Source organism: Rhineura floridana, chromosome 2, assembly GCF_030035675.1.
Source record: "Rhineura floridana isolate rRhiFlo1 chromosome 2, rRhiFlo1.hap2, whole genome shotgun sequence".
Lineage (NCBI taxonomy): Eukaryota > Metazoa > Chordata > Lepidosauria > Squamata > Rhineuridae > Rhineura > Rhineura floridana.
The window spans coordinates 38,500,843-38,528,253 of NC_084481.1; the positions used below are offsets into that span (position 1 = coordinate 38,500,843).

General features: G+C 44.0%; 1 protein-coding gene across 4 annotated transcripts in view; it reads left to right on the forward strand.

Moving 5' to 3' along the window:
* CCDC141 (coiled-coil domain containing 141) overlaps positions 1 to 27,411 on the forward strand; it is a 179,009-nt gene that overhangs the window by 68,386 nt on the left and 83,212 nt on the right. For all 4 annotated transcript variants that reach the window (XM_061608321.1, XM_061608322.1, XM_061608324.1 and 1 more), the window contains exons 6-7: positions 17,567 to 17,686; positions 21,255 to 21,449. In XM_061608321.1, the coding sequence (XP_061464305.1) occupies positions 17,567 to 17,686; positions 21,255 to 21,449 (315 nt within the window). The remainder of the gene's footprint in view (positions 1 to 17,566; positions 17,687 to 21,254; positions 21,450 to 27,411) is intronic.

Sequence of the window (27,411 nt, forward strand, 5' to 3'; positions counted from 1 at the left end):
CCCAATTCTAAAGAAAGGGGACCCCCGGGAATGCAGTAATTATCGAACTATTGCCTTAATATCCCATGCAAGTAGTGCTCAAGATTCTACAACACAGGCTCTTACCATATATGTAGTGAGAAATGCCAGATTTCCAAGCTGGATTTAGAAAGGGAAGAGGTACCAGAGATCAAATCGCAAACATAAGTTGGATAATGGAACGGAGCAAAGAATTTCAGAAGAAAATCACCCTGTGTTTTATAGATTACAGCAAAGCCTTTCATTGTGTAGATCATGAAAAACTATGGAATGCCTTAAAAGAAATGGGGGTACCACAGCATTTAATTGTTCTGATGGACAACTTATATTCTGGACAAGAGGCTACTGTAAGGACAGAAAATGGATAAACCGATTGGTTCCCAATCAGAAAGGGTGTGAGACAGGGGCGTATTTTATCACCCTATTTGTTTAATCGATATGCAGAACATATCATACGGAAAGCGGGATTGGAGCAAGATGAAGGAGGTGTGAAAATTGGAGGGAGAAATATCAATAATTTAAGATATGCAAACAATACCATACTGCCAGCAGAAACCAGTATAGTAGGGCCCTGCTTTTTGGTGGCCCGCTTTTCAGTTTTCCGCTATTACGGCGGTTTTCAATTAGAGTAAGGCCCCACTCATACAGTACTTGTTCCACTTTTGCGGTGTTTTTCGGGTGTTGGGCACCATTTTATTGATGCTGGGGGTCTGGAACGTAACCCGACGCATGAGTGGGGCCCTACTGTAATGATCTGAAACAAATGCTGATGAAAGTTAAAGAGGAAAGCGCAGGACTACAGCTGAACGTCAAAAAGACTAAAGTAATGACAACAGAAGATTTATATAACTTCAAAGTTGACAATGAAGACATTGAACTTGTCAAGGATTATCAGTACCTTGATGCAATCATTAACCAAAATGAAGACAATAGTCAAGAAATCAGAAGAAGGCTAGGACTGAGGCGGGCAGCTATGTGAGAACTACAAAAGATCCTCCAATGCAAAGATGTATCACTGAACATTAAAGTCAGGATCATTCAGACCATGGTATTCCCAATCTCTATGTATGGATGTGAAAGACAGTAAAAAAAGTGGATAAGAGAAAAATCAACTCATTTGAAATATGGTGATGGAGGAGAGTTTTGCAGATACCATGGACCACAAAAAAGACAAATAATTGGGTGTTAGAAGAAATTAAACCAGAACTACCACTAGAAGGTAAATTGACTTGAAGACACATAACACACACACAGAACTCCAGCATACTGATGTGGCACCTTTCCCTAGAATTTGTTCTCAGGATTGTAAGTTATTGCCAAAGGCCCAGTACTTGGAGCAATATCCAAGTCTAGACCAAAGCCTTCAGTATCCAAATTTTCTATTGTCAGTGCTATTTTTTTGCTTCATTTCAAATACAACAGAAACAAAGTAAAAATCTCTGTTGTGGAGGAGGAATCTTCTGTATGGTTCAGGTATGCTGCATGCACTGACATGCTTCACAAGATCGTTAAGATTGTTTCTCTGTAATATTGTAACTTCAAAATGATGTGGATTGAGGGTAACAGAAGCAAAGCTCTTTCTGGGCTTTAGTTTTCCCAGAGGTAGATATTGTTTGGGGTCATTTGTCAGCTTTGTCACTTTCCCAGTTCACACATTATTTGGATGGGAGTGCAGTCTCAGCAAGTTATTAACAAAATCCATGTTGGACTTTGTTGCAAAGTCCTTCTAATAATCCTGGGAAATTGGTTTAATTTGCTATTGTCTTCCCTCCCCCCAGCAGGGGGAGGGTGAGGGTAAGCTGTCTATAGTGCTTAGTGAAAGCTTAGTTCTGTTCTGCTCCAGTGACTCAGGTTTTCTGCTCCAGTGATTCAGGTTTTCAAGTCTTCTTTTGTATCATATAGGGTAATCCTATACATGTCTAATTCAGTAATATTGCTGTTCTGGATGCGGTTGTACTCTTCTCAAAGGAGCAGGCATGGGGGTATTCATGGATCCATCTTTGTAACTGGAAGTCCATGTGGTGACATTGGCTAGGGGTGCCTTTTACCAGCTTCAACTAGTACACCATCTGTAACCATTCCTGGACGGAGATAGCGTTGCCACAGGTATCCATGCATTGGCAACCTCTAAGACTTAACTTCTGTAATGCACTGTGTGTGGAGCTGACCTTGAAGCTGGCTGAGAAGCTGCAGCTGGTGCAAAAATGCAGCAACTAGACCATTTACATGGATGCCTTAACATGTCTGTGTTACACCTGTTCTGAGAATTGCAATGGCTGTTTATACACTACCAAGCCAAGTTTTGGTCTTGACCTACAAGGCTCTAACAACTTGGGATCAGATTACCAACTTCTCCCCTATTACTGGGCATAGTTGCTACAAGGATCTGTCAAGCTCCTCCAGCGGGTGCCACAGCCAATAGAGGCTGTATCCTCATCATGGATTAAGTTTGACAGGTGGCTGGGGCTGCCCACCTGTCAATCATCTGAGGTCACAGTGACATTGGGTGACCTGTTCCTGACTGCCTAGATTAAAATCAAACTGTGCACGCAAAAAGTGTGTGCAGTGCTTCCCAAGTGGCAACCATCAGCTAATTGTCAGGGCTGGGGAATCCCTAAGCACAGTGCTAACCATGTGCATAATAGCAAGACAGAATAATAATAATAATAATAATAATAATAATAATAATAATAATAATAATAATAATTTAATTTATGTGTCGCCTATCTGGCCAATGGCCACTCTAGGCGACGTACAAATCAGTTGCAGTAAATGCAGCACAATAAAATACACATAAAATACAATATAACAAGGAAACTATAAATAGGAATGATAACAGTTCAGAGTAATAGGCAGTTAGTCCTGAAAATTAACCCTCCCCGGAAGTCCCAAAGGCCTGTCTGAAAAGCCAGGTCTTCAAGGCTTTGCGGAATACATTCAGGGAAGGGGCATGCCGAAGATCGTACGGGAGGGAGTTCCAGAGAGTGGGGGCCGCCACTGAAAATGCCCTCTCTCTAGTCCTCACCAACCTAGCTGTTTTAGTTGGTGGGACTGAGAGAAGGCCCTGAGTGGCTGATCTTGGCATTTTCATGGTCTGTCCTGCAGTGGTCAAATTGGAAACATAGATGATCTCTTTTCTGCTATAAATTATCCAGAGTGGTTGGCATCACCACTCACAATTCAGTAGCCTCAAATGTTGTTGAAGCCAGCTGCTTAAAACATGATGGAGACAGACGCAGCCAAGTAGCTGGGAAGTGAGAGATTACTATAATAAAGTTAAACATTTTGAATCTTCCTTTTATCTCTGCTGCAAATATGTCAAAATTGACAAATTTATGATGGAGTTTAGCTAGCTGGCCCTGCTCCCAGCCTCTGTATGCTCAATTTGCCTTTGTTTTGTTTTGTAGCATCCTAAATGTGAAGTGTATCCTGGGAAAAAAAGGATGCTATGGACCACATGTTAGAAGTCTGCCTTGTTCAGGTGTATTTGTAGAGACATCTGTGCAGATGCCCTGGCATCTGGAATGAGCATGAAACAACAGCGCTATCAAGTTTTGGGGTCTGTATCCCTAGCTCTATGGATCTCCCTGGGACAGACACTTTTATTCTAACCCCATCTTGCAGTTGTACATAAAATACTGCAGCTCCTTATCAAATATTGCTTCCAATGGAGAGCATCCATTCCAAGGGGTTTTGTTCCTGACTTTGCCCCACTTATAGGGTCCATAACTTGAGAGAGAGGTGAGTGTCTTCCATATAGTACCCAAGACGGAGAGTGAAACAATTCCCAGTCTCTGTTTGGCCCTAGACTCTGTCATTTCTCTGACCAATTTCAATATTTTTCAAAAATAAGTTAAAAAACATATAGGGTTGTATCCAACTGTATACGGCACCTTGCAGAATGGTTCCCTCCACCCAATTATGGACAGTTCTCCTTCCACTGCAGCCTCCTACAACACAGCCCACAATGTTTGGTATGTTTTATAGTTAGGTAGGGTCTACACAGAAAAAGATACTGTGTGCATGCAAGATTTCTCCAAATACTTCCTTCTGCAATAAGCAGTGATGACATGCCTCAGGCTCATGCACATTCCCTTCTTTTTCATTCAAGCTGAGGATATGAGCTTTTATTCATCAGTAAGCCATAGTCTGCCTCAAACCAAGATCCCAAATCCTGCATCCTCGTTTGAGAACAAACTAGTTTTTGCAACCCAGTATTTGGTCAACTGGCAAACTAGTTTGCTGCAAATTAGAAGATAAATTTTCTAATCTCTTTCATTTACATGCAGAGGAATGAAGAGTTGGGGGAGGGGTTAAATGTGTGAACCAAATGTTCACTGCTGCTTATTCTCATAGCAGCAAAACTTGGTTTTTTGTATCTGAAATGAGCCACTAAATTCATAGGGTGCTATCCAATGTTAGTTATACTCAAAGCAGACCCATGGAAATAATAGAATCATAGAATAGTATAGAGTTGGAAGGGGCCTATAAGGCAATCAAGTCCAATCCTCTGCTCAATGCAGGAATTCAAGTTAAAGCATACCCAACAGATGGTTGTCCAGCTGCCTCTTGAATGCCTTCAGTGTTGGAGAGCCTACCACCTCCCTAGGTCATTGGTTCCATGGCCGTTCTTCTCTAACAGGAGGTTTTTCCTGATGTTCAGCTGAAATCTGGCTTATTTCATATTTTTCATGTCTGGCACTCTTGTATAATTGAGACGAGATCCTGGCCCTCCTCTGTGTGACAACCTTCCAAGTACTTGAAGAGATCAGTGGATCTACCTGAAGCATGATTTATTTGGATATCACCCTTAGTTGTACAGAAAAGCTGAGCATTATTTTAAAAATAAACCTGTATATGTACCCACCTCTTTAGTACTGTGATTTAAAAATAAAATTAAGTCTTGAATGTGGAACAACATCAAAATGAATAAATTGGAAGTACTTAGAAAGCAGCTTTGTGGTATGACATCAAATTAAAATTTAATTACATTAATTATCTCTTTATATCCCTTGCTACATGAAACTCCTTAGGTAATTTGCTGAGTTTGTTGTTGTGGATTTGTTGGAAGCATTTTTGTTTACTTTCAGAATATTCTTGGAGGAATACTTTAGAGTTTAGTCTGTAACATACAAGGATAGACTAGGTGGGCATTGATCAAATACAATTACACTTAAGCTCCACTGAAATTGATGGAGGTTAAGCATAGTTCTATACTGGATTGTGGCCTGTATGTGGGTAATAATCTAATTGTGGTGGTGGTTGTTGTTACGTGCATTCAAGTTGACTACGACTTATGGCAACCCTATGAATCAGAGACCTCCAATAGCATCTGTCGTGAACCACCCTGTTCAGATCTTGTAAGTTCAGGTCTGTGGCTTCCTTTATGGAATCAATCCATCTCTTGTTTGGCCTTCCTCTTTTTCTACTACCTTCTGTTTCCCCAGCATTATTGTCTTTGCTAGTGAATCATGTCTTCTCATGATGTGTCCAAAGTATGATAACCTCAGTTTCATCATTCTAGCTTCTAGTGATAGTTCTGGTTTAATTTGTTCTAACACCCAATTATTTGTCTTTTTCACAGTCCATGGTATGCGCAAAGCTCTCCTCCAACACCACATTTCAAATGAGTTGATTTTTCTCTTATCTGCTTTTTTCACTGTCCAACTTTCACATCCATACATAGAGATCGGGAATACCATGGTCTGAATAATCCTGACTTTAGTGTTCAGTGATACATCATTGCATTTGAGGACCTTTTCTAGTTCTCTCATAGCTGCCCTCCCCAGTCCTAGCCTTCTTCTGATTTCTTGACTATTGTCTCCATTTTGGTTAATGACTGTGCCGAGGTATTGATAATCCTTGACAAGTTTAATGTCCTTGTTGTCAACTTTAAAATTACATAAATCTTCTGTTGTCATTACTTTAGTCTTTTTGACGTTCAGCTGTAGTCCTGCTTTTGTGCTCTGTTGTTTAACTTTCATCAACATTCATTTCAAATCGTTACTGGTTTCTGCTAGTAATATGGTATCATCTGCATATCTTAAATTTTCACACCTTCTTCATCTTGGTCCAATCCCGCTTTCAGTATGATATGTCCTGCGTATAGATTAAATAAATAGGGTGATAAAATACACCCCTGTCTCATACCCTTTCCAATTCAGAACCAATTGGTTTCTCCATATTCTGTCCTTACAGTAGCCTCCTGTCCAGAGTATAGGTTGTGCATCAGGACAATCAGATGCTGTTGCACCCCCATTTCTTTTAAAACATTCCATAGTTTTTCATGATCTACACAGTCAAAAGCTTTGCTGTAAACTGTAAAGCACAGGGTGATTTTCTTCTGAAATTCTTTGCTCCGTTCCATTATGCAACATATGTTTGCGATATGATCTCTGTTACCTCTTCACTTTCTAAATCCAGCTTGGACATCTGGCATTTCTCGCTCCATATATGGTAAGAGCCTTTGTTGTAGAATCTTGAGAATTACTTTACTTGCATGGGATATTAAGGCAATAGTTCGATAATTACTGCATTCCCGGGGGTCCCCTTTCTTTGGAATTGGGATGTATATTGAACGCGTCCAGTCTGTGGGCCATTGCTTAGTTTTCCATATTTGTTGACAAATTTTTGTCAAATTTGGACAGTTTCAGTCTCAGTAGCTTGTAGCAACTCTGTTGGTATGCCATCTATTCCTGGTGATTTGTTTCTTTGTTTAAGACCAGCTTTCACCTCACATTCTAAAATGTTTGGTTCTTCATCATACGGTTCCTCCATAAATGAATCTGTCATCCTTGTATCTCTTTGATAGAGTTCTTCAGTGTATTGCTTTCATCGGTCAGTGTGTTCCCCTGTTGTTTATTCAACATCCCTATTGTTGGTTTAAATTTCCCTTTAATTTCTCCAATCTTTTGGAATAGGGCTCTAGTTCTACCCTTTCTGTTGTCCTCTTCTATTTCTGTACAATAACTGTTATAATAGTTCTCTTTGTCCCTACGTACTAGTCGCTGTATTGTTGCATTTAGGGTTCTGACTGTGTTTCTATCTCCTTTTGCTTTCTTTCTCTCTTTAACCATTTTAAGAGTTTCTTCAGTCATCCATTGAGGTCTTTCTCTCTTTTTAATTTGAGGTACTCTAATTGCATTCTTCCCTGATAATGTCTCTGACTTCACTCCATAGTTCTTCTGGTTGTCTGTCAAGTAAGTTTAAAGCCTCAAATCTGTTCCTTATTTGATCTTTATATTCTTCTGTGATGTTATTTAAATTGTATTTTGGCAATATGGTTGCTTTGTTGTTCTTCTTTAGCTTTACTCTAATACACCATTTCAATAAAACACCCGCATTTAACCTTTGTAGTGCCAAATTCCACATACATCTTATTCTCCTGTTTTGGTGTTATATGAATTTATGGAAGAAGGAGCAGGATCTTGGATGTCAGTATCTCCACACATTTATTATAATGCCTGAAAGAGCCTCCTCAATATATACAACTGCTAGGAGTGGAAAGCTCCGTCAATTTTGTTTTTTTCAGTTTCTCATTTTTTCCAATCTAAAATTCACTTTTCCACATTTATGCACCAATTTACGGCTTGTTTTTAAAAAATCCTCATGAAAATTCTTCAGTATTTTAGTGTGAATTTCTCCTACTAAACACATTTTATATGCAGTTTTGACCAATCTGCACATTTTGCAAGCAATTTCTCCTACTATAATGCATTTTTGTATATTATTTTCACTAATATATTCATTTCATTCACATTTCCCCGTAATGTATGCATTTTTGTGTAACTGGTTGGAGAATTGCATCACAAAATTCAGAAAAATGGGAATTTTGAAGGATGGCTGTGTTTTGGTTGTGATAAATTCAGCTTTAAATGCAGGCTGAATCAAATTTCTCTGTCATCCCTAACAGCTGCACATGCGGAGGATTCCAACTCCCTGATCACTGGAAATATAATTGGAGAAGCTCTTTCAGACCTTACGATGCATTCATGGAGGTCAGGCACACATCATCCCCACACACACACCAAAACATTCTTTTTAACATCTGAACTATGTGTGTCAAATTCATGTTTGGACCTGAATAGCTGCTGCTGCTAAATCATCATCATCATCATGTCATTAGTCATTTTGGTTCTTCAGGAAGGGATTGGCTGCAAATTGAAATTAATACCAAGGCTTTGAAGACCATGTACATTTTTAATTGTACAAATGAAAAACTGCAGTCTGGGTCAATGAAAATAGCGTGATCGTATGCAAGTTTTCTCAGGAAAAAGTTCCATTGAGTTCAACAGGACTTCTTCCCTCCCTAGTCTGACCGCAGTATCTACACACTAAGACATGGGTGGGTCAGGGTATCTCCCTCTCACGAGAGAAAACTTTTATTTGAACTGTACTGCTGCTTTTCCGCTCTATGTTGATGAACAGTGTTTTACTGTAATATGATCTGGGGTTTTTTAATATGTATTTTGTATCTTCCTTTTATATCTGTTTAATTGTGGTAGCCTATGGCTTTGAACAATAAAGACTTCATTCATTCACTCCCTACTAAATGAGCACAGGATTATGGCCTAAGGCTGCAATCCAATACATATCTACTCAGAAGTAAGCTCCACTGAGTGCAGTAGGACCTGCTTCCAGATAAGTGTGTATTAGCTTGCAACCTAAGTAAACTAACAGCCTAACTCTGGTATCTTTACTCATAAGTAAGTTCCACGTTGTTCGGTGGGATTTACTACCATGTTAGGCTGCAATCAAATACGTATCTACTTGGAAGTAAGCTTCATTGAGTTCAGTGGGACTTAATCTCAGATAAGTGTCTATTGGATTGCAGCTTTAGCATATATAGGAAAAAATAATATCTAGAATACACAATTTCCATGGAAGATAGCGGAATGACAAATAAATACGTTAATTAAAATGACTGGGAATTATATGCGACTTTACTGGATTTCCTGTTTCGTTTCCTTCCACTGAGGTTCACATCCGTCCACTTCCCTGGCCTTCTGAGCAACATCAGGTGTGGTAATGATTGCCCCAATATGTAAACATAGACTATAAATGACATTTTCTCCACATACGGTAGAGCCCACTACACAATTCAGGGTTTGAATAGCCATCACAAACCCTCTGCAGGTATTGTTAAAACAAAACAGTTACCACATAAAGGGAAGCAGCAGGGATGGGCGTGCTAGATCCATCCTTGTTTCCATCACCTTCCACAAGTTAGAAGGCAACTGCCCGCAGCAAGGAGCCTCTTGTATCCGTGGAGGCTCCCTGCACATTTTGGAATCCTGATGTCAAAGGTTCTAAAATGCATGAGAAGAGGTTGTTCACTGCAGACAGTTGCCTTCCAACTTGTAGAAGGTGACAGAAACGGGCAGAGGAAGGCAGAGCTAACATGCTGTTCATCCCCACACCCTCCCCCCATATGTGGTAGCTTCTGTATTTTAACAATACCCGAAGAAGGCTAAATAATACATTCATTTGGAACCATCCCTGTTCAAATTCATGGGTTTCCCCTCCTCTATTCCAACAGTATCTAGGAGCAAAGTGGGCTTCCCCTGTCACTTAAGAGTACCTTCTTCCTTACTGTTTCATACTGAAATAGAAAGCCGTTCACTGTTGGCTCTAGAGGAGATGGGTCAAAGAGTATGGTTGCCAGTGTTGGGGGGGATTGAGGGGCACTCAAGATCAAGAAGTGTAGCTGCTATACTTCCTCATCCTTTCATTGTTTGTTCTTGAGGTCACCCACTAACCAGGAATGGTAGTGTTTGTGCCACTGGTGTTCCCTCAAACCTGACTGATAATTTATTCCTCATTCTCCATGGTGTGGGATGGTGGTATGATATTTACACGAAAGGCTTGAGCTTAAAAGTATCTGCATCCTGCTTGGGGTAACAGGCGTCTTACCTCTGTGTGCTCCCACAGTTTAGAGAGTAAGCACTGTCTTACCCTCATGCGGCTTTCTAGGATTACAGTACAGCAAAGACATAGTTCCATAGTTCATAGTTCCATAGTTCTTTATCAAATAAAGTACTAATTGCATAAAATCTAATGAAGAATAAAAACAAATCCTGATGCATTGCATTATAAACTTTTTTTTACACTGCATCTGGATTTGTTCAGGGTTTGTTTAAAACTTACACAGACATATGGGCTATGGAAGCCCAGTCTTTGATTGAATTATTTACTTATTTTCCCTATGAGTCCGGCCATCACAACGGGATTTAGCTCCACCTATCGTGCGAAGGCAAGAATGTCTTTGAAGTCAAGACTAGGGGCGTCAGGCCCCTCCCACTCTCCAGTTCATTCTTGCCTTCGTACGAACAAGATTGGAATTTCACATAGCATTTAGCTAAGTCTCGTATTTGTTTGTGTATTTGTCTTAAAGTCCTTTTTCTGTTTTGTGTTTAGCCTACTGAGGGTCCCCTCAGAGACCGCGGCTGCGGCTTTCTTCGCCCTTTCCTCAGAGCTATTCAATTTATTTTATTTCCTTGACTGGGGGCTCCCTCTGAGACCGCGGCTGCGGCTCTCAAGCCCCCCCCGGCTCTGTTGTATCCGTAGCCGGGGGACTCCCTAAGTGACCGCGGCTGCGGTTCTCTTTTTTGATCGCCTTTGATCGCTTTTGACCCTCCCTCCTCCCCCTGATCTGTTGCCGCGGCTGCGGCTTATCCGATCTCAGCGGGAGCTTGCAGCTGCGGCTCCCGCCGTTACCCCTTTGCCTCAGATCGCCCTCGCTACGTGGCTTAAATCCCACTGCGAAGGGCTTTACAGACCGCGACGGCGGCTCTCTCTGCGGCGGCTGCCGTTTTTCCCCTACCTGTTTCCTTCCGGGGATTTTCTAGAGCAGCTACTGCGGTTTTCGGCGAGACCGTGCTGGGCAGCCCTTCCCCCAGTTCGCCTCCGACGGCCGCCATTGCTTCTTCCCTCTCCGCCATTTTTTCCCGCTCTTTTTTTTTTCCGGGCGCCATTTTTTCCTTTTGATTTTGAATTTCCCGCCTTTTTTGTTCCCCTTATTATCGGATACCTCCCCTGCAGGCTATCTATCCGTACGTTTGTGTATATGTGCTGCTGACAAATTTACACGGCTGATTTACACACATTACTGTGGCTGTAATCATAGTGGCTGAATTATATTATCAAGGCTGGAGCTCCAATCCTAGTGGGCTGGATTGTATTATCAAGGCTGGAGCTTTAATCCTAGTGGCTGGATTACATTATCAAGGCTGGAGCTTTAATATCAGTGGCTGACTTGTATTAAATCTGATTTACATTGTATATCCTGCCCCCTCTGGGGCCGTGAACAAGCCAATAACCCAGCCTACAGCGCTAATCTGAGTGTGCCAACTCTAAAACAGCCTATATTATATTAACGCTGATACCTCAGTGCATTCTGCCCCCTCTGTGGCAGTGCATTTCGCCATCTGCCAGTGTATCCTACCCCCTCCGTGGTAGTACGCTGTGCCAGTTCGGGTCTTTACATCCTGCCCCCTCCGTGGCAGTGTACTGCACCCAGGTTTATATAAGATGGCAGAACAGCCAGGCATGTCACCATCAACACACATGGTGCCAGATCAGCCAGACATGCCACAATCAGCCAAGCCACAACATCATAACACGTCTAAGACCAGACATGCCAAAGCACTGGCTAAGACAAAACATCTTTCCAGCCATAGTAAACCAAAGCGCCCTCGTTATGTCTCTGTGCCAACCACCACCACAGCACAGACACACATAAGTGATATTTTCCATTCTCCTGCTACTGCCTCTGACAAGGAAGAGTTTGTTGGCTTTCCCGCTCACTGTTCGCCTAACGAACCTACCTCTGGCTTACTGCCTCAGACATCTGTTCCAATAGTTCACCAGGCACATACATCTCCCACATCTGGTCTGCAGCTGTCTCCTGATTTCCTCTCCCAACTCCAAGCCATGCTGGCTTTTTTCACACGAATGCAGTCACTACCACAAGTTCCTGCCATACCCCCACTCAACATGGACCAACGTGCGTGCCATGAAGCTCATCCTTCCTGCTCACCAGATCCCTTTGATGTAGCCAGAGGCAGATGTACGGACGAAGCCTCGTATGCGGAGGAGTCAACTTTCACTGACCATGTTGAAGGAGACGACTGGAGCGACTATTCAGATCATGAGGAGGATACATCGTATCGCTTGTTCAATACCTCAGATTATCAACCGCTAGCACGTAGGGTACTTCATACCCTTGGTCTCCAGACTGCGCCTTCAACTTCGTCTGCCCCAGCTATCAAAGGAGCCAAGGTCCTCAAATCCCCTGCACCTACTGAACACTACATCCCGGTGCCGGACCCAATTGCCAAATTAGCCTCCGAAGAATGGGCCCACCCACTCAAAGCTCGACGCTTCAAGAACCTGGCTGACAGACTTTACGCCCTAGCCCCAGACTTTGCCACCAAGTTAGATGTCCCTGGCATAGATGAACCAATCGCTCACCTCGTTTCACGATCTCTTTTGCCCAGGGAAGGGGAATCCCACCTAAAAGATACTACTGAGCGTCGAATAGACTTCGCCCTCCGCAAGAATCACGAGGCCACTGCCCTAGCCATGCGTGCCTCCGCTTCAGCCTCCATCTTCTCCAGAGCATCTATGATGTGGATGGATGACCTTCTAGAGGATGCTAACCCTGATCCTGTCGCCTTCAAAAGAGCACTATTGAAATTACGTAAGACAGCAGCTTTTGTGGCCGATGCCACTTTGGATGCCACCCAATTAGGGGCACGAGCCATGACGACTCAAATAGTCGCTCGTCGCACCCTCTGGCTTCGCCACTGGCAAGCTGATTCGGCGGCCAGACTGAACCTGTCCAAGGCTCCCTACTCCGGATCTCTACTCTTCGGCGAGGAAGCTCTAAAGGCAGTTCTGGTTGATCCAAAAGATGCCCACAAACCGGTTCTGGCCACAGTCAAGAACATCGACCACAGGCCCTTCAGGCGATTTTCCTCCTTTCGTTCCAACCAGTCCTTTCGAGGAACGCAGCCAGGAGGACGAGGCCGCGACTTCAGACCCTATGACCCCAACGTATTCAGGGGCTCCTGGAACCAACGCTCCCAAGGCAGAGGTCAGTACCAAGGGCGCAGGGGCAACTCATCGTCCTCATATAAGGGAGGCCCCCGCCTACTCAAGTAGTATTAACGTCCTCCCCATAGGCGGCAGATTACTTAATTTTGGAGATCGATGGCTGCGCCTTACTACGGTCTCCTGGATCAGGGACCTTTTCACTCATGGCTATAACATAGAGTTCTGGGCAACCCCACCAGACAGATTCCATCCTTCTCCTTGCCCAAGGACACCAGCCAGGCACAACATCATGCAGACAGCTATACATCACCTCTTGGACATAGCGGCGATAGAGCCAGTTCCCACAACTGAGAGGTCAGAAGGGGTATACTCCCTCCTATTTGCTGTGCCAAAACGAGATTTATCTTGGAGGGCGGTATTGGACCTCAAGTTTGTCAACCGTTTTGTAACATATCGCAGGTTCAAAATGGAATCTCTCCATTCCATTACCGAGAGTCTGCATGAAGGAGACTTCCTGGCTTCTATCGACCTTAAGGAAGCATATCTCCATGTGCCCATTCGCATAGCCCACAGAAAGTTTCTTCGGTTTGCCTTTGGCCACCAACACTTTCAATATAGAGCGATGCCATTTGGCCTCTCCTCTGCTCCAAGAGTGTTTACCAAGGTGCTACTCATCCTAGTGGCTTACCTTCGGACCCAAGGGGTTCATATCTACCCATATTTGGATGATCTGCTAATACGGTCCAAGTCTGAAGAGCTGGCTCAACATCATTTAATGATCACCCTCAATGTTTTGCAGACCTACGGCTGGCTTGTCAACTTCGACAAGAGCCAGCTCCAACCAACCCAACGCCTACTACATCTTGGGGCAATGTTGGACACCTTGCAGGCAATGGTCTTCCTGGCTCCAGATCGCATCACTGCCATCACAAGCATTGCAAGGTCCCTGATGCAACAAACATCCGCAGACGTCATGCTTCTCGCCAGAGCGCTCGGGATGTTTATCTCCACAATCCACATTGTGCCCTGGGCTCGAGCCCACACTCGGCCCCTTCAGTGGACTCTGTTGCCTTTTCAAAAAGACATTGCCAGCTCCAAACATCGCAAAGTTCATTTGAGCCCCGCACTGCACCTCTCCTTCCGCTGGTGGACCAAGGTGCAACACCTCTCCAAGGGCACGTCGTTCAGAGAACCCCACAGAACCGTTGTAACCACAGATGCCAGCCTCATAGGTTGGGGAGCCCACTGCAACTCCCAGTACGTTCAGGGGGTTTGGTCCAACGCAGAGCAATCTCAAAGCATCAACTGGCTGGAACTAAAGGCTGTCCAATTAGCTCTATGTCATTTTCAGTCTCTGTCCCCTTTGCATCATGTGCTCATTCGAACAGACAACACGTGTGTAAAATCACATTTGAACAGACAGGGGGGCACCAGGTCTCGCCCTCTGCAGGACTTAGCCTCCCTCATCTTTGTCTGGGCAGAACAACATCTACAATCCCTGAAAGCAGAACACCTCAGAGGGATTTGGAATGTGACAGCAGACTGGCTCAGCAGACAACAGGTCTTTCCGGGAGAATGGAAACTTCACCCAGCCATTTTCCATCGTCTCCAGTGTCGGTTCGGCGCCCTCTCAGTCGACCTGTTTGCTTCCAGTCGCAATTGCCAGCTTCCCAGGTACTTTGCCCGTTACCTGGACTCAACAGCAGAAGCAGTGGATGCTCTAACAACACCGTGGCCAGACGGTCTATTGTACGCCTTTCCCCCCATACCATTGTTAGCCAAGACCTTGAGGAAGGCGCGAACCGAGAGGGCACAGCTGGTTCTGATAGCACCATTTTGGCCATGCCGACCGTGGTTCTCAGATCTTCTGGCAATGTCAATGATGGATCCTTGGACACTTCCAGTAACGCCAGACCTCCTATCCCAGGGTCCAGTACTGCACCAGGACCCTACTTGGCTCAATCTAACAGCGTGGCGTTTGAACGGAGACATTTGAGGTCAGCTGGACTGTCTGACGCTGTGATTGATATTATTTTGGCCTCGAGAAGACCATCTACCACTCGCATTTATCAACATACCTGGGCGGCTTTCTCCAAGTGGTGTCAGTCCCACCACCACGATCCATCCCAGGCCAATGTACATCAGGTGCTCCAATTTCTCCATAGTGGCTTTATGATGGGACTTCGACCCAACACTCTACGTCGCCATGCGTCTACTCTGTCATCCATTCTCTCAGTGTCCTCTCCTGGAGATCATATTTCCTCACATCCGTTCATCAAACGTTTTTTGAAGGGAGTCTCCCTACGCTCTCCGGCTGTTGTCCATCGGTTCCCCTCATGGAGTTTGCCGAAAGTTCTGCAGGCTTTGCAACGCCCTCCATTTGAACCAATCAGGACTGTGCCCCTACGTATACTGTCCTTCAAGGTCCTGTTTCTGATCGCAATCACATCTGCCAGGCGCGTTTCGGAGTTGGGCGCATTGTCTTCTGCTCGACACCTCTGCGTCTTCCATAAGGACTCTGTTGTGCTGAAGACTGATCCTTCCTTTCGTCCCAAGGTTGATTCAGTTTTTCATTGCAACCAGGACATTGTGTTGCCTTCCTTTTGCCCGAATCCTACCCATCCTCTCGAAAAGGCTTGGCATTCGTTAGATGTCCGGAGGGCTCTCAAGACCTACTTGTCCAGGACCCAAGAGATTCGACGAACGGAGTCTCTGTTTGTATCCTTTCATCCAAGGTCTATGGGGCACAACGTTTCCAATCCTACTTTATCCCGTTGGTTAAGGGCATGTATTACTTTAGCATATGAGTCTCTGCACATGTCAGTTCCAGCTAGTATAACGGCTCATTCTACCAGGTCAGCGGCCACTTTGGCTGCTTTTGCCACTAATGCTCCTGTTGCTGATATTTGTAGGGCTGCAGTCTGGTCTACCCCTCACTCGTTTATAAGGCATTATAAAATTGATCGCTATGCCTCTGCTGACGCATCTTTTGGCAGACGAGTGTTGCAACAGGTTCTTAATGAGGATTAACACGTGGGTGGTCCCTCCCTGTATGGGCTGCTGTGGTACATCCCGTTGTGATGGCCGGACTCATAGGGAAAATGGACCATTGGTCTCACCTGAAGGGTGATTTTCCTATGAGGACGGACATCACGACCCTCCCAGTTGGAGGATGACTATATATTTTCTAATGTGTTATATATTACTGTTATGCTATTATGTTTACATTTAAAAGTGAAGTCAAGACTTCTAGTTCTGTTATACCGCTATGTTGGAGTCATGTTACTATGCATGGTACTATTGTGTTATTTTCCTGCTGCCAGGCCTGTTGGCCTTGTTCTTGTATTTTTAGATATCTCTCCTCAGACTCGCTGCGAATGAACTGGAGAGTGGGAGGGGCCTGACGCCCCTAGTCTTGACTTCAAAGACATTCTTGCCTTCGCACGATAGGTGGAGCTAAATCCCGTTGTGATGTCCGTCCTCATAGGAAAATCACCCTTCAGGTGAGACCAATGGTCCATTTCCTATTCTTTTCAGCCAGTATAAGATTTTTTGTATGTTTTCCTAAAAATAAAGCTAAATGTTGTTGTTGTTGTTTTAAAAAATCCCAATATATCAACAGAGTTGAAATCAGTTCACAGAAAAGTATGAGTTAATTTTTAAGAGGTACAGGTTGAATTGTGATAAGAAGGATGTAAGAGTTCTTAACATTGTGCTGGATCTGTCCAGTGACTGCAAATTTATTTTATTATTATTATTATTATTTCTACCCCACCTTTTGGCCAAAGGCCCTCAAGGCGGCTTACAAAAAAATAGGCACAAGCATAAAAATACATCAGTGACAGCAATACAATTTACCAAAATTAAATAACAAATATAATTATTAAAAAAAACACAGCAATTACAACATTATTAAAAAACAGCAATTACAACTTATACCCCTGCAGATGTTGCTGGACTGGATTGGATGTATGCATTGTCACCTATTCCCACTAATGGAACCTGAGAAACAGTGAACAGTTACCTGTGCCATAAATAACATGAGAAGTAGACAGGAGAGAGTCACTGAAGTTGTTAGGAGTTGCTGGCACATTTAGTTGGAATCAGCATGAATTACTGGGAGACTTCTCATAGTGCTGTTAACATCTTAGTGCCGCTTGCAGCAGCTGCATGTCGTGGATGGAGGAAGAGTCCAGGCTGTTCTTCTCGGCCATGAGTTTGGGCAAGTACTTGCTCTTGAGCTCGGCCTTGGCTGCGGACTTGGCGCCGGGCAGCAGTGAGGTAGGGGCGGCGCTGGAAGCCGGCGGGGTAAGCCAGTGGCCGAGGGCTGCAGGAGGGGCAGCTGCTAAAGCCCATGGATCTCCTTTGCTTATGATTAATATCATTCCCTACAGACCTTGTGTTATAACTATCCTTTTGATTATTCTTACTTCAGTATGAGTTGTTTCATGAGAAGATACCAATCCTTAAAAATATGTTTTTCTATTTTCAGGTAACCACCTGGTACAAAAAGAATATAAAAGATTATTTTCATAAGCGATACCTGGGCTCAACTTTAACAGAAAATGAAGAGTTACTTCAGGAGCACAAGGAAATGGAAAATAAGGTTAAAGTAAGAACCATCTTATCTGAAGCATTTCCACTATAGTCCTCCAATCTCTTACGGAGAAATATACTACTGATCTAGGAATTTTTTCCCCAGAGGATGATAGTTCCACTTATGAAATCAATATAAGTTAAATGGTCATTCTACAAATTTAAATACCCATACCTCAACTCATTTTTTTCAGACAGATTACTGAAAAAGTAAGACCGCAATCCTGTGGACATTTGTCTTTTTAGCATATTAAGTAAAAAGTACAAAAGAAAGAGAGAACAAAAATATGAGTTCAATAGATTGATAAGCGCCAGAGTGATAAATCCAAACCTTCTCTCCCCTGCCCTCCCCCCCACAAAAAAATCCCTTGTAAAAATGGTTTCTACTCCAGACAGGAAAGGTAGAGCCAGGGTGATTGACTGGGCCTATGTCAGGGAACTGCTATTCCCATCATCCCTGAATACTGACCATGTTGCCTGGTGCTGATGGGAACTGGAGTCTAACATTATGTTACTGTAAACCACCCAGAGAGCTTCGGCTATGGGGCGGTATAGAAATACAATAAATAAATAAATAATAAATAAATTATCTGGAGGGCCACAGCCTCTTCATTACTAGTCTATATCTCTTTGCCTCATCAAACAGTTACTTGGGAGGAATAAGAAGGCCTACTGTCTCTGACAAGTGAGAGCCCCTCTCTAGAGTGTCCAGCCTTGAAACGATGCTAAGGTTTCATAAATAGACAAATTAACAGAGAGATGAAGACATGAATGGCTATTAGCCAAAATAGTTAAGAAATGATTACAAAAAGGATGTCACTGAGATTTTGGGCTGCTTCCACATTGCAAAAGAACAGTGTATCTAACAGCTTCACCTGCTAATTCTGAGGGGGCTACTGAAAAAATTCTGTTAAAAAAATCCTTTCACAAGTTGCTTTACATATATTTTTTCAGGTTTTTGTCTCTATCCTTTGCAAAATCTGGGTGTCATATTTAACTTCCATATGTGTTTCATTAAGTTTCAAGAAGCAAAAAATAAAAAAGCTAAGAAATTTGATTTTTATTAAACATTCTGAATACAGTCTAGAACGTTAAGCACATTTCAGTTCCATTGATTTTAGTGGGAGACAGTTAATTGCTCCAGTTGGACTCAATGGGACTTCAGTGGGTCATTAACTTGTATCTTCACACCCAATATTTTTCTGCAACTCAACGTCTATGGGAGTGTTTTTTCCCTCATCTGCTTTATGTTTTTGAAAGCCTCACAGTCTCTTATGAACAAACGGTCCACATTTTTTATTTTAAAAATAAAGTATAATTTCATCTCTATTTTCTCCCTATTTGCACTAATCTTTTCCAAAATGCCAGATCAATCAACAGATCCATGAGGGGCTCAATTTCAGTGCCAAATGGAATAGTGAGAACAGCAATTGAAAAGGTTACTTACTGAGAAGGAAAATAAGTAGAATAGCATGACCTATCTGTGGAGAGCCACTGAGCACAGTTTATGTGTCATGCTGTATGTCTTTAAGAGGTACTTATGTACCTCAGGAAAATCTCAAAAACATGGCAACAGCAGGCTTTTAGTTGCTCTTGGTGGAAAGAAGTGACAGCTGTGTCACACCACCAAACAGCACACAGTGTTAAAAAGGTAATGCTCATGGCTGCTTTTGATCACTCCAGATGACAGCTAATTGTATGTGGTAAGCAGTTCATGTGTAGCAGCTTGTTCTATAGATCAAACCATTTTTGCAACACCTCTGCACTGTCCAAGAAAAAGGCTTTGTGCCTGTAGTGTCATAGGGAAAATTACCCAGTCCACACAATTAACTACTGCACACCCAAACTGCTCACCACATGACCTTTATTGAATGCATTTGGTACCCATGAGTACTGAAAGCATTATGAGCCTGTCTAAAACTCATGGGTTAGTCCTGCCCCTTAGACATCAGTGTGCTGTGATTTCAAGCAGCCTGTACATGGCAGCTTAGCCTGCTCATTGGATCTTAGAGGACACAGAGGGATGCGACAGATGGCTAATTCAGATGCACTCACTTTTTCTTCAGTGTGGCAGGACTGTATGTGTGTGTGTTTAAAAAATGGTCACTGTTGTAATCTTATCTTGAGTGCTTCTTCCTTGAGTGCAGAGAGCCAGCATGGGTAGAATGTTGAACTGAGACTTGTGGAAACCATGGTTCAGATTCCCACTCAGTCATGAAGTTCACTGGGTGACCTTAGACAAGTCACACACTCTCGGCCTGATCTATTTGTGAGGGGGTAAATGGGGGGGGGTATATGCAGCATGTGTGCTGCCTCGAGCTCCTTGGAGGAAAGGAGGAAAGAAATAAAACTGCATGTTTGAAATAAATACATAAATGGTTGTGATGGTTATGTTTGTTTATTTTATTTAACAACATTTACACATGGCTTGGTCAGAAGAAAACCGCTAAGTAGCTTATTTATTTATTTAACAAAAGTTATATTCTTCTTGATTGTTCAAAACAACCCTCTAAGCGGTTTACAAGAAGCACTAACATTATCATTAAAAAAGTAAATGAAAACATTTTTAAAAGCAATTAAAAAGAGCAGTAAACTAAAAACAAATCTCCGTCCATGTGGAATTTTGCCCAATGAGTGTGGGGCTGTGTGTGGTTCACATGTGAATATTAATCAAGTGGTGTCAGAGATCAGGGAGAAAGGAATTAGGGTGTGGTTGCAAAACTCATTTCAGGGTACGAAGAAGTCATATACTGAGTCAGACGATTGGTCCACTAGCTCAGTACTGTCATTTCTGACTCTCCAAGGCCTCAAGCAGGAACCTAAGTTCCTTTTAACTAGACCTGCCAGAGAATGGACCTGTATGATCTTTACCTCTGAGGTATAGCTGTCCCCCTTAGAGATCTTTAAAATTACCAATAAACACCAAGGAGCGTGCACCAAGTTTCAATCATTTACCTTAAACCATTCCAATGACAGAATAAAATAAGAAATATTTCCTTATGCTTGCACACAAATAATTTCCCTTCACATAAAAGGGAAGAGTGTCACTGTGCTTCCTGAGCAGAGCTTGGAAAACTTACTTTTTTGAACTACAACTCCTGTCAGCCCCAACCAGCATGGCCACTGGATTGGGCTGATGGGAGTTGTAGTTCAAAAAAGTAACTTTTCCAAGCTCTGTTCCTGAGTTTTGGATGCTGCCCATTGTTAATGAGACAGGATTACCATTATTGGAATCAGTAGGATTTAAGCATTACAGCCAAACACTCCAGTTCCATTGATTTCAAGAACACATAGGCATACAAGGCTTTCTCTGGATTGCCCTGTGGTGAAATGTGGCAAATTGCCAATAATGTTCTTGTATCAATTAATGAAAATAAGATGCCTGCATGTTTGTTCCTAAGTTTAAATTATTGCACTTTACTTCCAGATTTGTGTTTAAATTATTGCACTTTACTTCCAGATTTGCACCTATGCATATAAAATTAGTATGTGCAAATTTTATTTACATATGTCATCCTTTGTCTTCTTTCTTGGTAGCCGTCTTGTGGCCAGCTAGCTAACTGAAGCGGATCTTCTCTTTCTAGGAATGGAACTCCACTGTAGAAGATTTAAAATCAGATGCACTCAAGATTCTGTTTTCAGAGGACTATGCTGAAAAAGAGCATCTAAAGCTTTCAAATCAGAAAATGAATCTGTTGCAACAGGAAGTGAATCGTCGTATGGAGGAGTGGAAAACCTTGTTACAAGAAACCAATGAATTCTTCAGTGCAGCAAAGAAGGTTAGTCAAAGGTTAAATTCATATTATTGATTGCAGGGTTGAGCAAAACTCCCCCCCCCATGCTGCCATATTCATAGGAAGAGAAGGACCTGCCCCTTTATTGATGGGAAGGGGGGTCTGCAAAAAGAGTGTTTGTCCAGTTAACCAGCAATGGTTACTGTGATTCCACTAGGCACAATTTTTGTTTTCCCCACCCTTGTCCATGATGTCAGAAAGAGGGAACAGGGCATTGTTTTAATTTTGGCTATTGTGCTTCCTGCCATTCTGGCATTCCATGTCAGAGGGAGGAGGAGTTGCAATCATCGAAGGAGACCAGTACTCACTGTGTCTGGGTTTGAGGGACTGTTTATGATGTTGGGATATTGTACACCCTGCTGCCCTACAACCTCTCTAACTGAGCAGGCAGAGGTAATCTTGGATGTGGTGCTGGGGGACTACAATATCCACGCTGAGGCTGCTTCAAATTTATTTATTTATTACATTTGTATACCGTCCCATAGCCAAAGCTCTCTGGGCTGTTTACAACAATTAAAAACAGTAAAAATAAATATACAAATTTAAAAACACATTTTTTAAAAAACAATTTAAAAACACATGCTAAAATGCCTGGGAGAAGAGGAAAGTCTTGACCTGGCCCCAAAAAGATAACAGTGTTGGCGCCAGGTGCACCTCGTCACACAAATAATTCCATAATTTGGGGGCCACCACTGAGAAGGCCCTCTCCCTTGTTGCCAGCCTAGCAGCTTCCCTCGGAATAGGCACACAGAGGAGGGCCTTGGATGTTGAGCGTACTGTACAGGTGGGTTTGTGTGGGGAGAGGCATTCGATCAGGTATCGTGGTCCCAAGCCATGTAAGTCTTTATAGGTTAAAACCAGCACCTTGAACCAAGCTTGGAAACATACAGGCAGCCAATGCAAGTGGGCCAGAATCGGTTTTATATGTTTGAACCATCTGGTCCCTGTTACCAATCTGGCTGCTGCATTTTGCACAAGCTGCAGTTTCCGAACCGTCTTCAAAGGCAGCCCCACGTAGAGTGCATTGCAGTAATCTAACTTGGAGGTTACCAGAGCATGGACAACTGAAGCCAGGTTATCCCTGTCCAGATAGGGGCATAGCTGGGCCAGCAACCAAAGTTGGTAGAAGGCACTCCATGCCACCGAGGCTACCTGAGCCTCAAGTGACAGAGATAGTTCTTGGAGAACCCCCAAGCTACGAATCTGCTCCTTCAGGGGGAGTGCAACTCCATCCAGGACAGGTTGGCCATTCACCATCCGGTCCACTAACAGTCAGTCTTGTCTGGATTGAGCCTCAGTTTATTAGCCCTCATCCAGTCCATTGTCACAGCCAGGCACCAGTTCAGCACATTGACAGCCTCACCTGAAGAAGATGAACAGGAGAAGTAGAGCTGCATGTCATCAGCATACTGATGGCAACGCATTCCAAAACTCCAGATGACTGCACCCAACGGTTTCATGTAGATGTTGAACAGCATAGGGGACAGAACTGACCCCTACGGAACCCCATACTGGAGAATCCAGGTTGCCAAGCAATGTTCCCCAAGAACCACCTTCTGGAGCCAACCTGCCAAGTAGGAGTGGAACCACTGCCATGCAGTCCCTCCCACTCCTAACTCAGCCAGTCTTCCCAGAAGGATATCATGGTCGATGGTATCGAAAGCTGCTGAGAGATCAAGGAGAATCAACAGAGTCACACTCCCCCTGTCTCTCTCCCGACAGAGGTCATCATACAGGGCGACCAAGGCTGTTTCCATGCCAGAACCAGGCCTGAAACCTGACTGAAATGGATCCAGATAATTGGTCTCATCCAAGCATGTCAGAGGGACTACGACCCCATCCAAAACAGGCAACTGACCAATTATCCAAACTCGGGAACCACCAACCTACAGCATCTCCATCTTGCTACGATTCGGACTCAGTTTATTGGCCCTCATCCATTCCACAACCAAGTCCAGGCAGCAGTCCAAGGCTTACACAGTCTCTCCCAATTTAGATGTTATACAGAAATAAAGCTGGGTATCATCGGCATACTGCTGACACCTCATCCCAAATCTGCCAAGGGCTTCATATAGATGTTAAACAGCATGGGGGACAAGATGGCACCCTGCGGCACCCCACAGCACAACTGCCAGGGGGCCGAAAGACAGTCACCCAGTGCTATTCTCTGAGAGCAATCCTGGAGATAGGATAAGAACTACTGTAAAATAGTGTCTACAACACCCATCTCACCAAGTCGGCCCAGAAGGATACCATGGTCAATGATATCAAAAGCTGCCGAGAGATCAAGTAAGAGTAACAGTGTCACACTCCCCCTGTATTTCTCCCGATAAAGGTAATCCATCAGGGCGACCAAGACCGATTCAGTCCCATAACCAGGCCTGAACTCAGACTGGGATGGGTCAAGATAATCTGTTTCATCCAAGAGTACTTGCCATTGCTGCACCACAACCCTCTCAATCACCTTCCCTAAAAAAATGTATTTGCAACCAGTCGGTAGTTGTCACAAACCAATGAGTCCAGGGTAGGCTTTCTCAGGAGTGGTTGGATCACCGCCTCTTTCAAGGTGGCTGGAACCACTCCCTCCCGTAGTGATGCGTTGACCACACCCTGGATCCACTTGGTCAACCCCCCTCTGCAAGCTTTAATAAGCCAAGAAGAGCAAGGATTGAGAGGACATGTTGCTGGCCGCATCGTCGCAAGCACCTTGTCCATGTCATCAGGCTGCATCAACTGAAACCATTCCCAAGAAGTTGCAGCACATATTGCACTGGACATCTCTCTGGGGTCTACAATAGATGTGGATGGGCATCAAGATTACTATGGAGGCAAGCAACTTTACCCTCAAAGTACTTTGCAAACAATTCACAGTGGGCCTCTGAAGGGTCTAAAACTCCATTTTCTGGTGTTGATGTCAACAAACCCCTGACAATACGGAAAAGCTCCACTGGATGGGTACTTGAAGCCTTCTTCGTCGCCCTCACCGCCACACAGTAGGCATGGTTATGATGTTTTATGTGTGCCTGATCTGCCTCACAGCACGTCTTTTGCCATTTGCGTTCTAGTCGTTGTCCAGCCTGTTTCATTGCCCTTAGCTCACTGGTGTACCAAGGTGCAAACCGGACTCCACAAGGCAGGAGAGGGCACTCAGGGGCAACTGTGTCAAGAGCCCAATGCACCTTGCTGTTCCACAGCATGACAAGGGCTTCAACAGGGTCACCTGCTCTATCAACTGGGAACTCCCCCAGGGCATTCAGGAATCTTGTGGATTCCATTAGTCTCCGGGGGCGGACCATCTTAATCTGTCCACCACCCCTGCAGGGAGGATCGGAGCCATAAGTCTAAACTTCACCAGGAAGTGGTCTGGCCATGACAATGGGGTGACATCCACCCCTCCTATCTCCAGACCACCCCTTCCTCCATCTGAAGCAAAAAGCAAGTTGAGGGTGTACGCTGCCCTATGCATCAGGCTGGTGACAACTTAAGACAGCCCCATGGTCATCATGGAGGCCATGAAGTCCCAAGCCAGAACACTAGAGACAGCCTCAGCATGGACATTGAAATCACCCAGGATTATTGTTCTGGGCTCCTCCAATACCACATCCGAGATGGCCTCCACCAGCTCAGGGTGGATGGTACACCAGCAGGGTGGATGGTACACCAGCAGCAATCCTAGTTTACTGTCTCCTTGGCCCGACACCAGGTGCAGGCCCTCACAGCCAGCTCCAACATAGAGTGGTTTCCTGGTGACAGAGATGGAAGTTCTGTAGACCAGAGCAACTCCTCCCCACCCCGTCCCTGCAGCCTGTGCTGGTGTTGCAACGAATATCCAGATGGACAAAGCTGGGTCAGATCAACTCCCAGCTCACCCACCCAGGTCTTGGTAATGCACATCAAATTGGCACCTTCATCCATGATCAGATCATGGATGAGTGTGGTCTTATTGTGTACCGATCTAGCATTAAGCAACAACATACACAGGCCACTGGGCACAGCAGATAAGCAATGAGGAAACCATCCATGAGAGGAGTGGGAGCAAGGAACAAGGCGTAGATAGGTTTGCCCTCGTCTTCTATGGTAGTTCACCACCTCCCCATGGGTATACCTCCCTTTATCCATGATCACTGAAATTGGGGTGGCATCACCCATGTTCTTCCTTACTAAGACTCCTCCTAAACTCCTGATATGGACCCAACAAGAGTCCGCCAACATAACCTATCTGAACCAGTTATCCCAGTAGGCCTCTGAGAGAATTGAGAACAGTCAAACCCACTCAGTATCTTTCAAACAGAGCACATATACTCCCCGTGTGTGTCACATCCAGGGAGGGCCAGCCTTCTGCGAGTTGCAGACTCTCATTCTGAAGGCATCTGGCGACTTTCTCCTATCATTCAGTTCACTGCACAGGCTCTCACCCGCGCAGAAGCTACATATGTGCCTTACACCCTCCCCACTACCAATATCCTCCAGATTGGTTAAAAAAAAATAGCAACAGGTAACACCCTCACCCTCGGGACTCCCCAAGGGACGACCCCCAAGGGCTGCTGGGCTTTTATGCTCCCTGACCCATCCAGGAGCTGATGCAAGAGGCTGCAAGATTAACTGCAGCCTCTCCTTGTAGCAAGGGTCAGGCAGGGGGTCCCAGTTCTTGCAGCACTTACCAGGGACTTCAGCTGTCTCAAGAGACAGCAATCCAAAGGAGTGAGCAGCAAGCACCCAGATGCCCAGATACCCACTCCCAGGGCAGGTCTTTTCCAGTCCTCAAGTGCATCAGCTGTTTCCCATATATGCTGACATGATATGTAAAGTACTTTACAAATGTGATGTAAACTTTTAAAAAATGTAAGTTTTCATTTGCAGAGGGAGTTTAAAAGGGCACTAGCAGGCTGGAGTAGCTTCCTTGCTCTGAGAAGTCACGTAGTGTTTTTTGTTTTTACCACACCAAGAAAAAGTGGGGAGGGGAGTGGGCAACCAAGGAGAGGGGTTGAGGAAATCAACCCTATCAGAAAGAAGCCACTTTGCATGACCCACCCACGGCATATGGAACAGTTGCCCACACTATGCAAATCACACTGTGTTTTCAGTTGTTTTGCCCCCATTTGTTGCAGTTCTGTTTCTCATTTCAAAGAGAGAAATGTTGCATTTATTTGTATGTATTTCTATACATGCAGAATTTTATTATTATTATTATTATTATTATTATTATTTCTTGAGCCACATGGCCTAGGAGTCCAAACTGATACTCCCTTTGTTTGTTTGCTTTTGTTATTTGCATGCCCTGCTTTTCAACCAAGATTGGCTATTAATGTGGCTTACAATTTATTCATCATAAATGTGAAAATATATTCGGGACCAGCAACAAAATGATGCCGTGTGGAGGGCTCCTATTCAGGATTCCAACTGCTCCATTCCATTCTCCTTTCCTATAGTCAGTCAGCATTCCATGGTACTTGGCATGCTCAGTCCTCATTGGGCTGTTTTTGGGGTGCCCCCTTTAGGATTTTTTCTTTAAAGATTTTTTGAGCTTTTGAGAACTTTTTTGTTCTACCAGTTAGTTTCATTTGAAAAAACAGCAACCTGGAAATGCAATTGTTTATATTTTCACTGGTACAATACAACTGAAATACAAATCTTTGTTTGCACAGTGTTATGCTTTTGCACACAAGTTAGGGGGAAAGGAAAATAAAGGCACCATTTCCGGCAACTTAAAAAATGCCAGCAGAATGGGAGAGAGCAGCCAGAAGTTACTGTTCAGCCCTCAGGAAATGAAATGAAAGAAGGGAGGAGGAGGGAGTGGGCGTGGAGAGGGGAATGACTGACACACTAGCAAGCACTAGAGAGGGAGCGGAGACATTTTTTCCTTCCCTTTTCGGATTATCAGAGGATTGGGTTTGCACGGATTTACAGGGGGAAAACTGCATAATAGCTTCTTTTTGACAGTAACGTC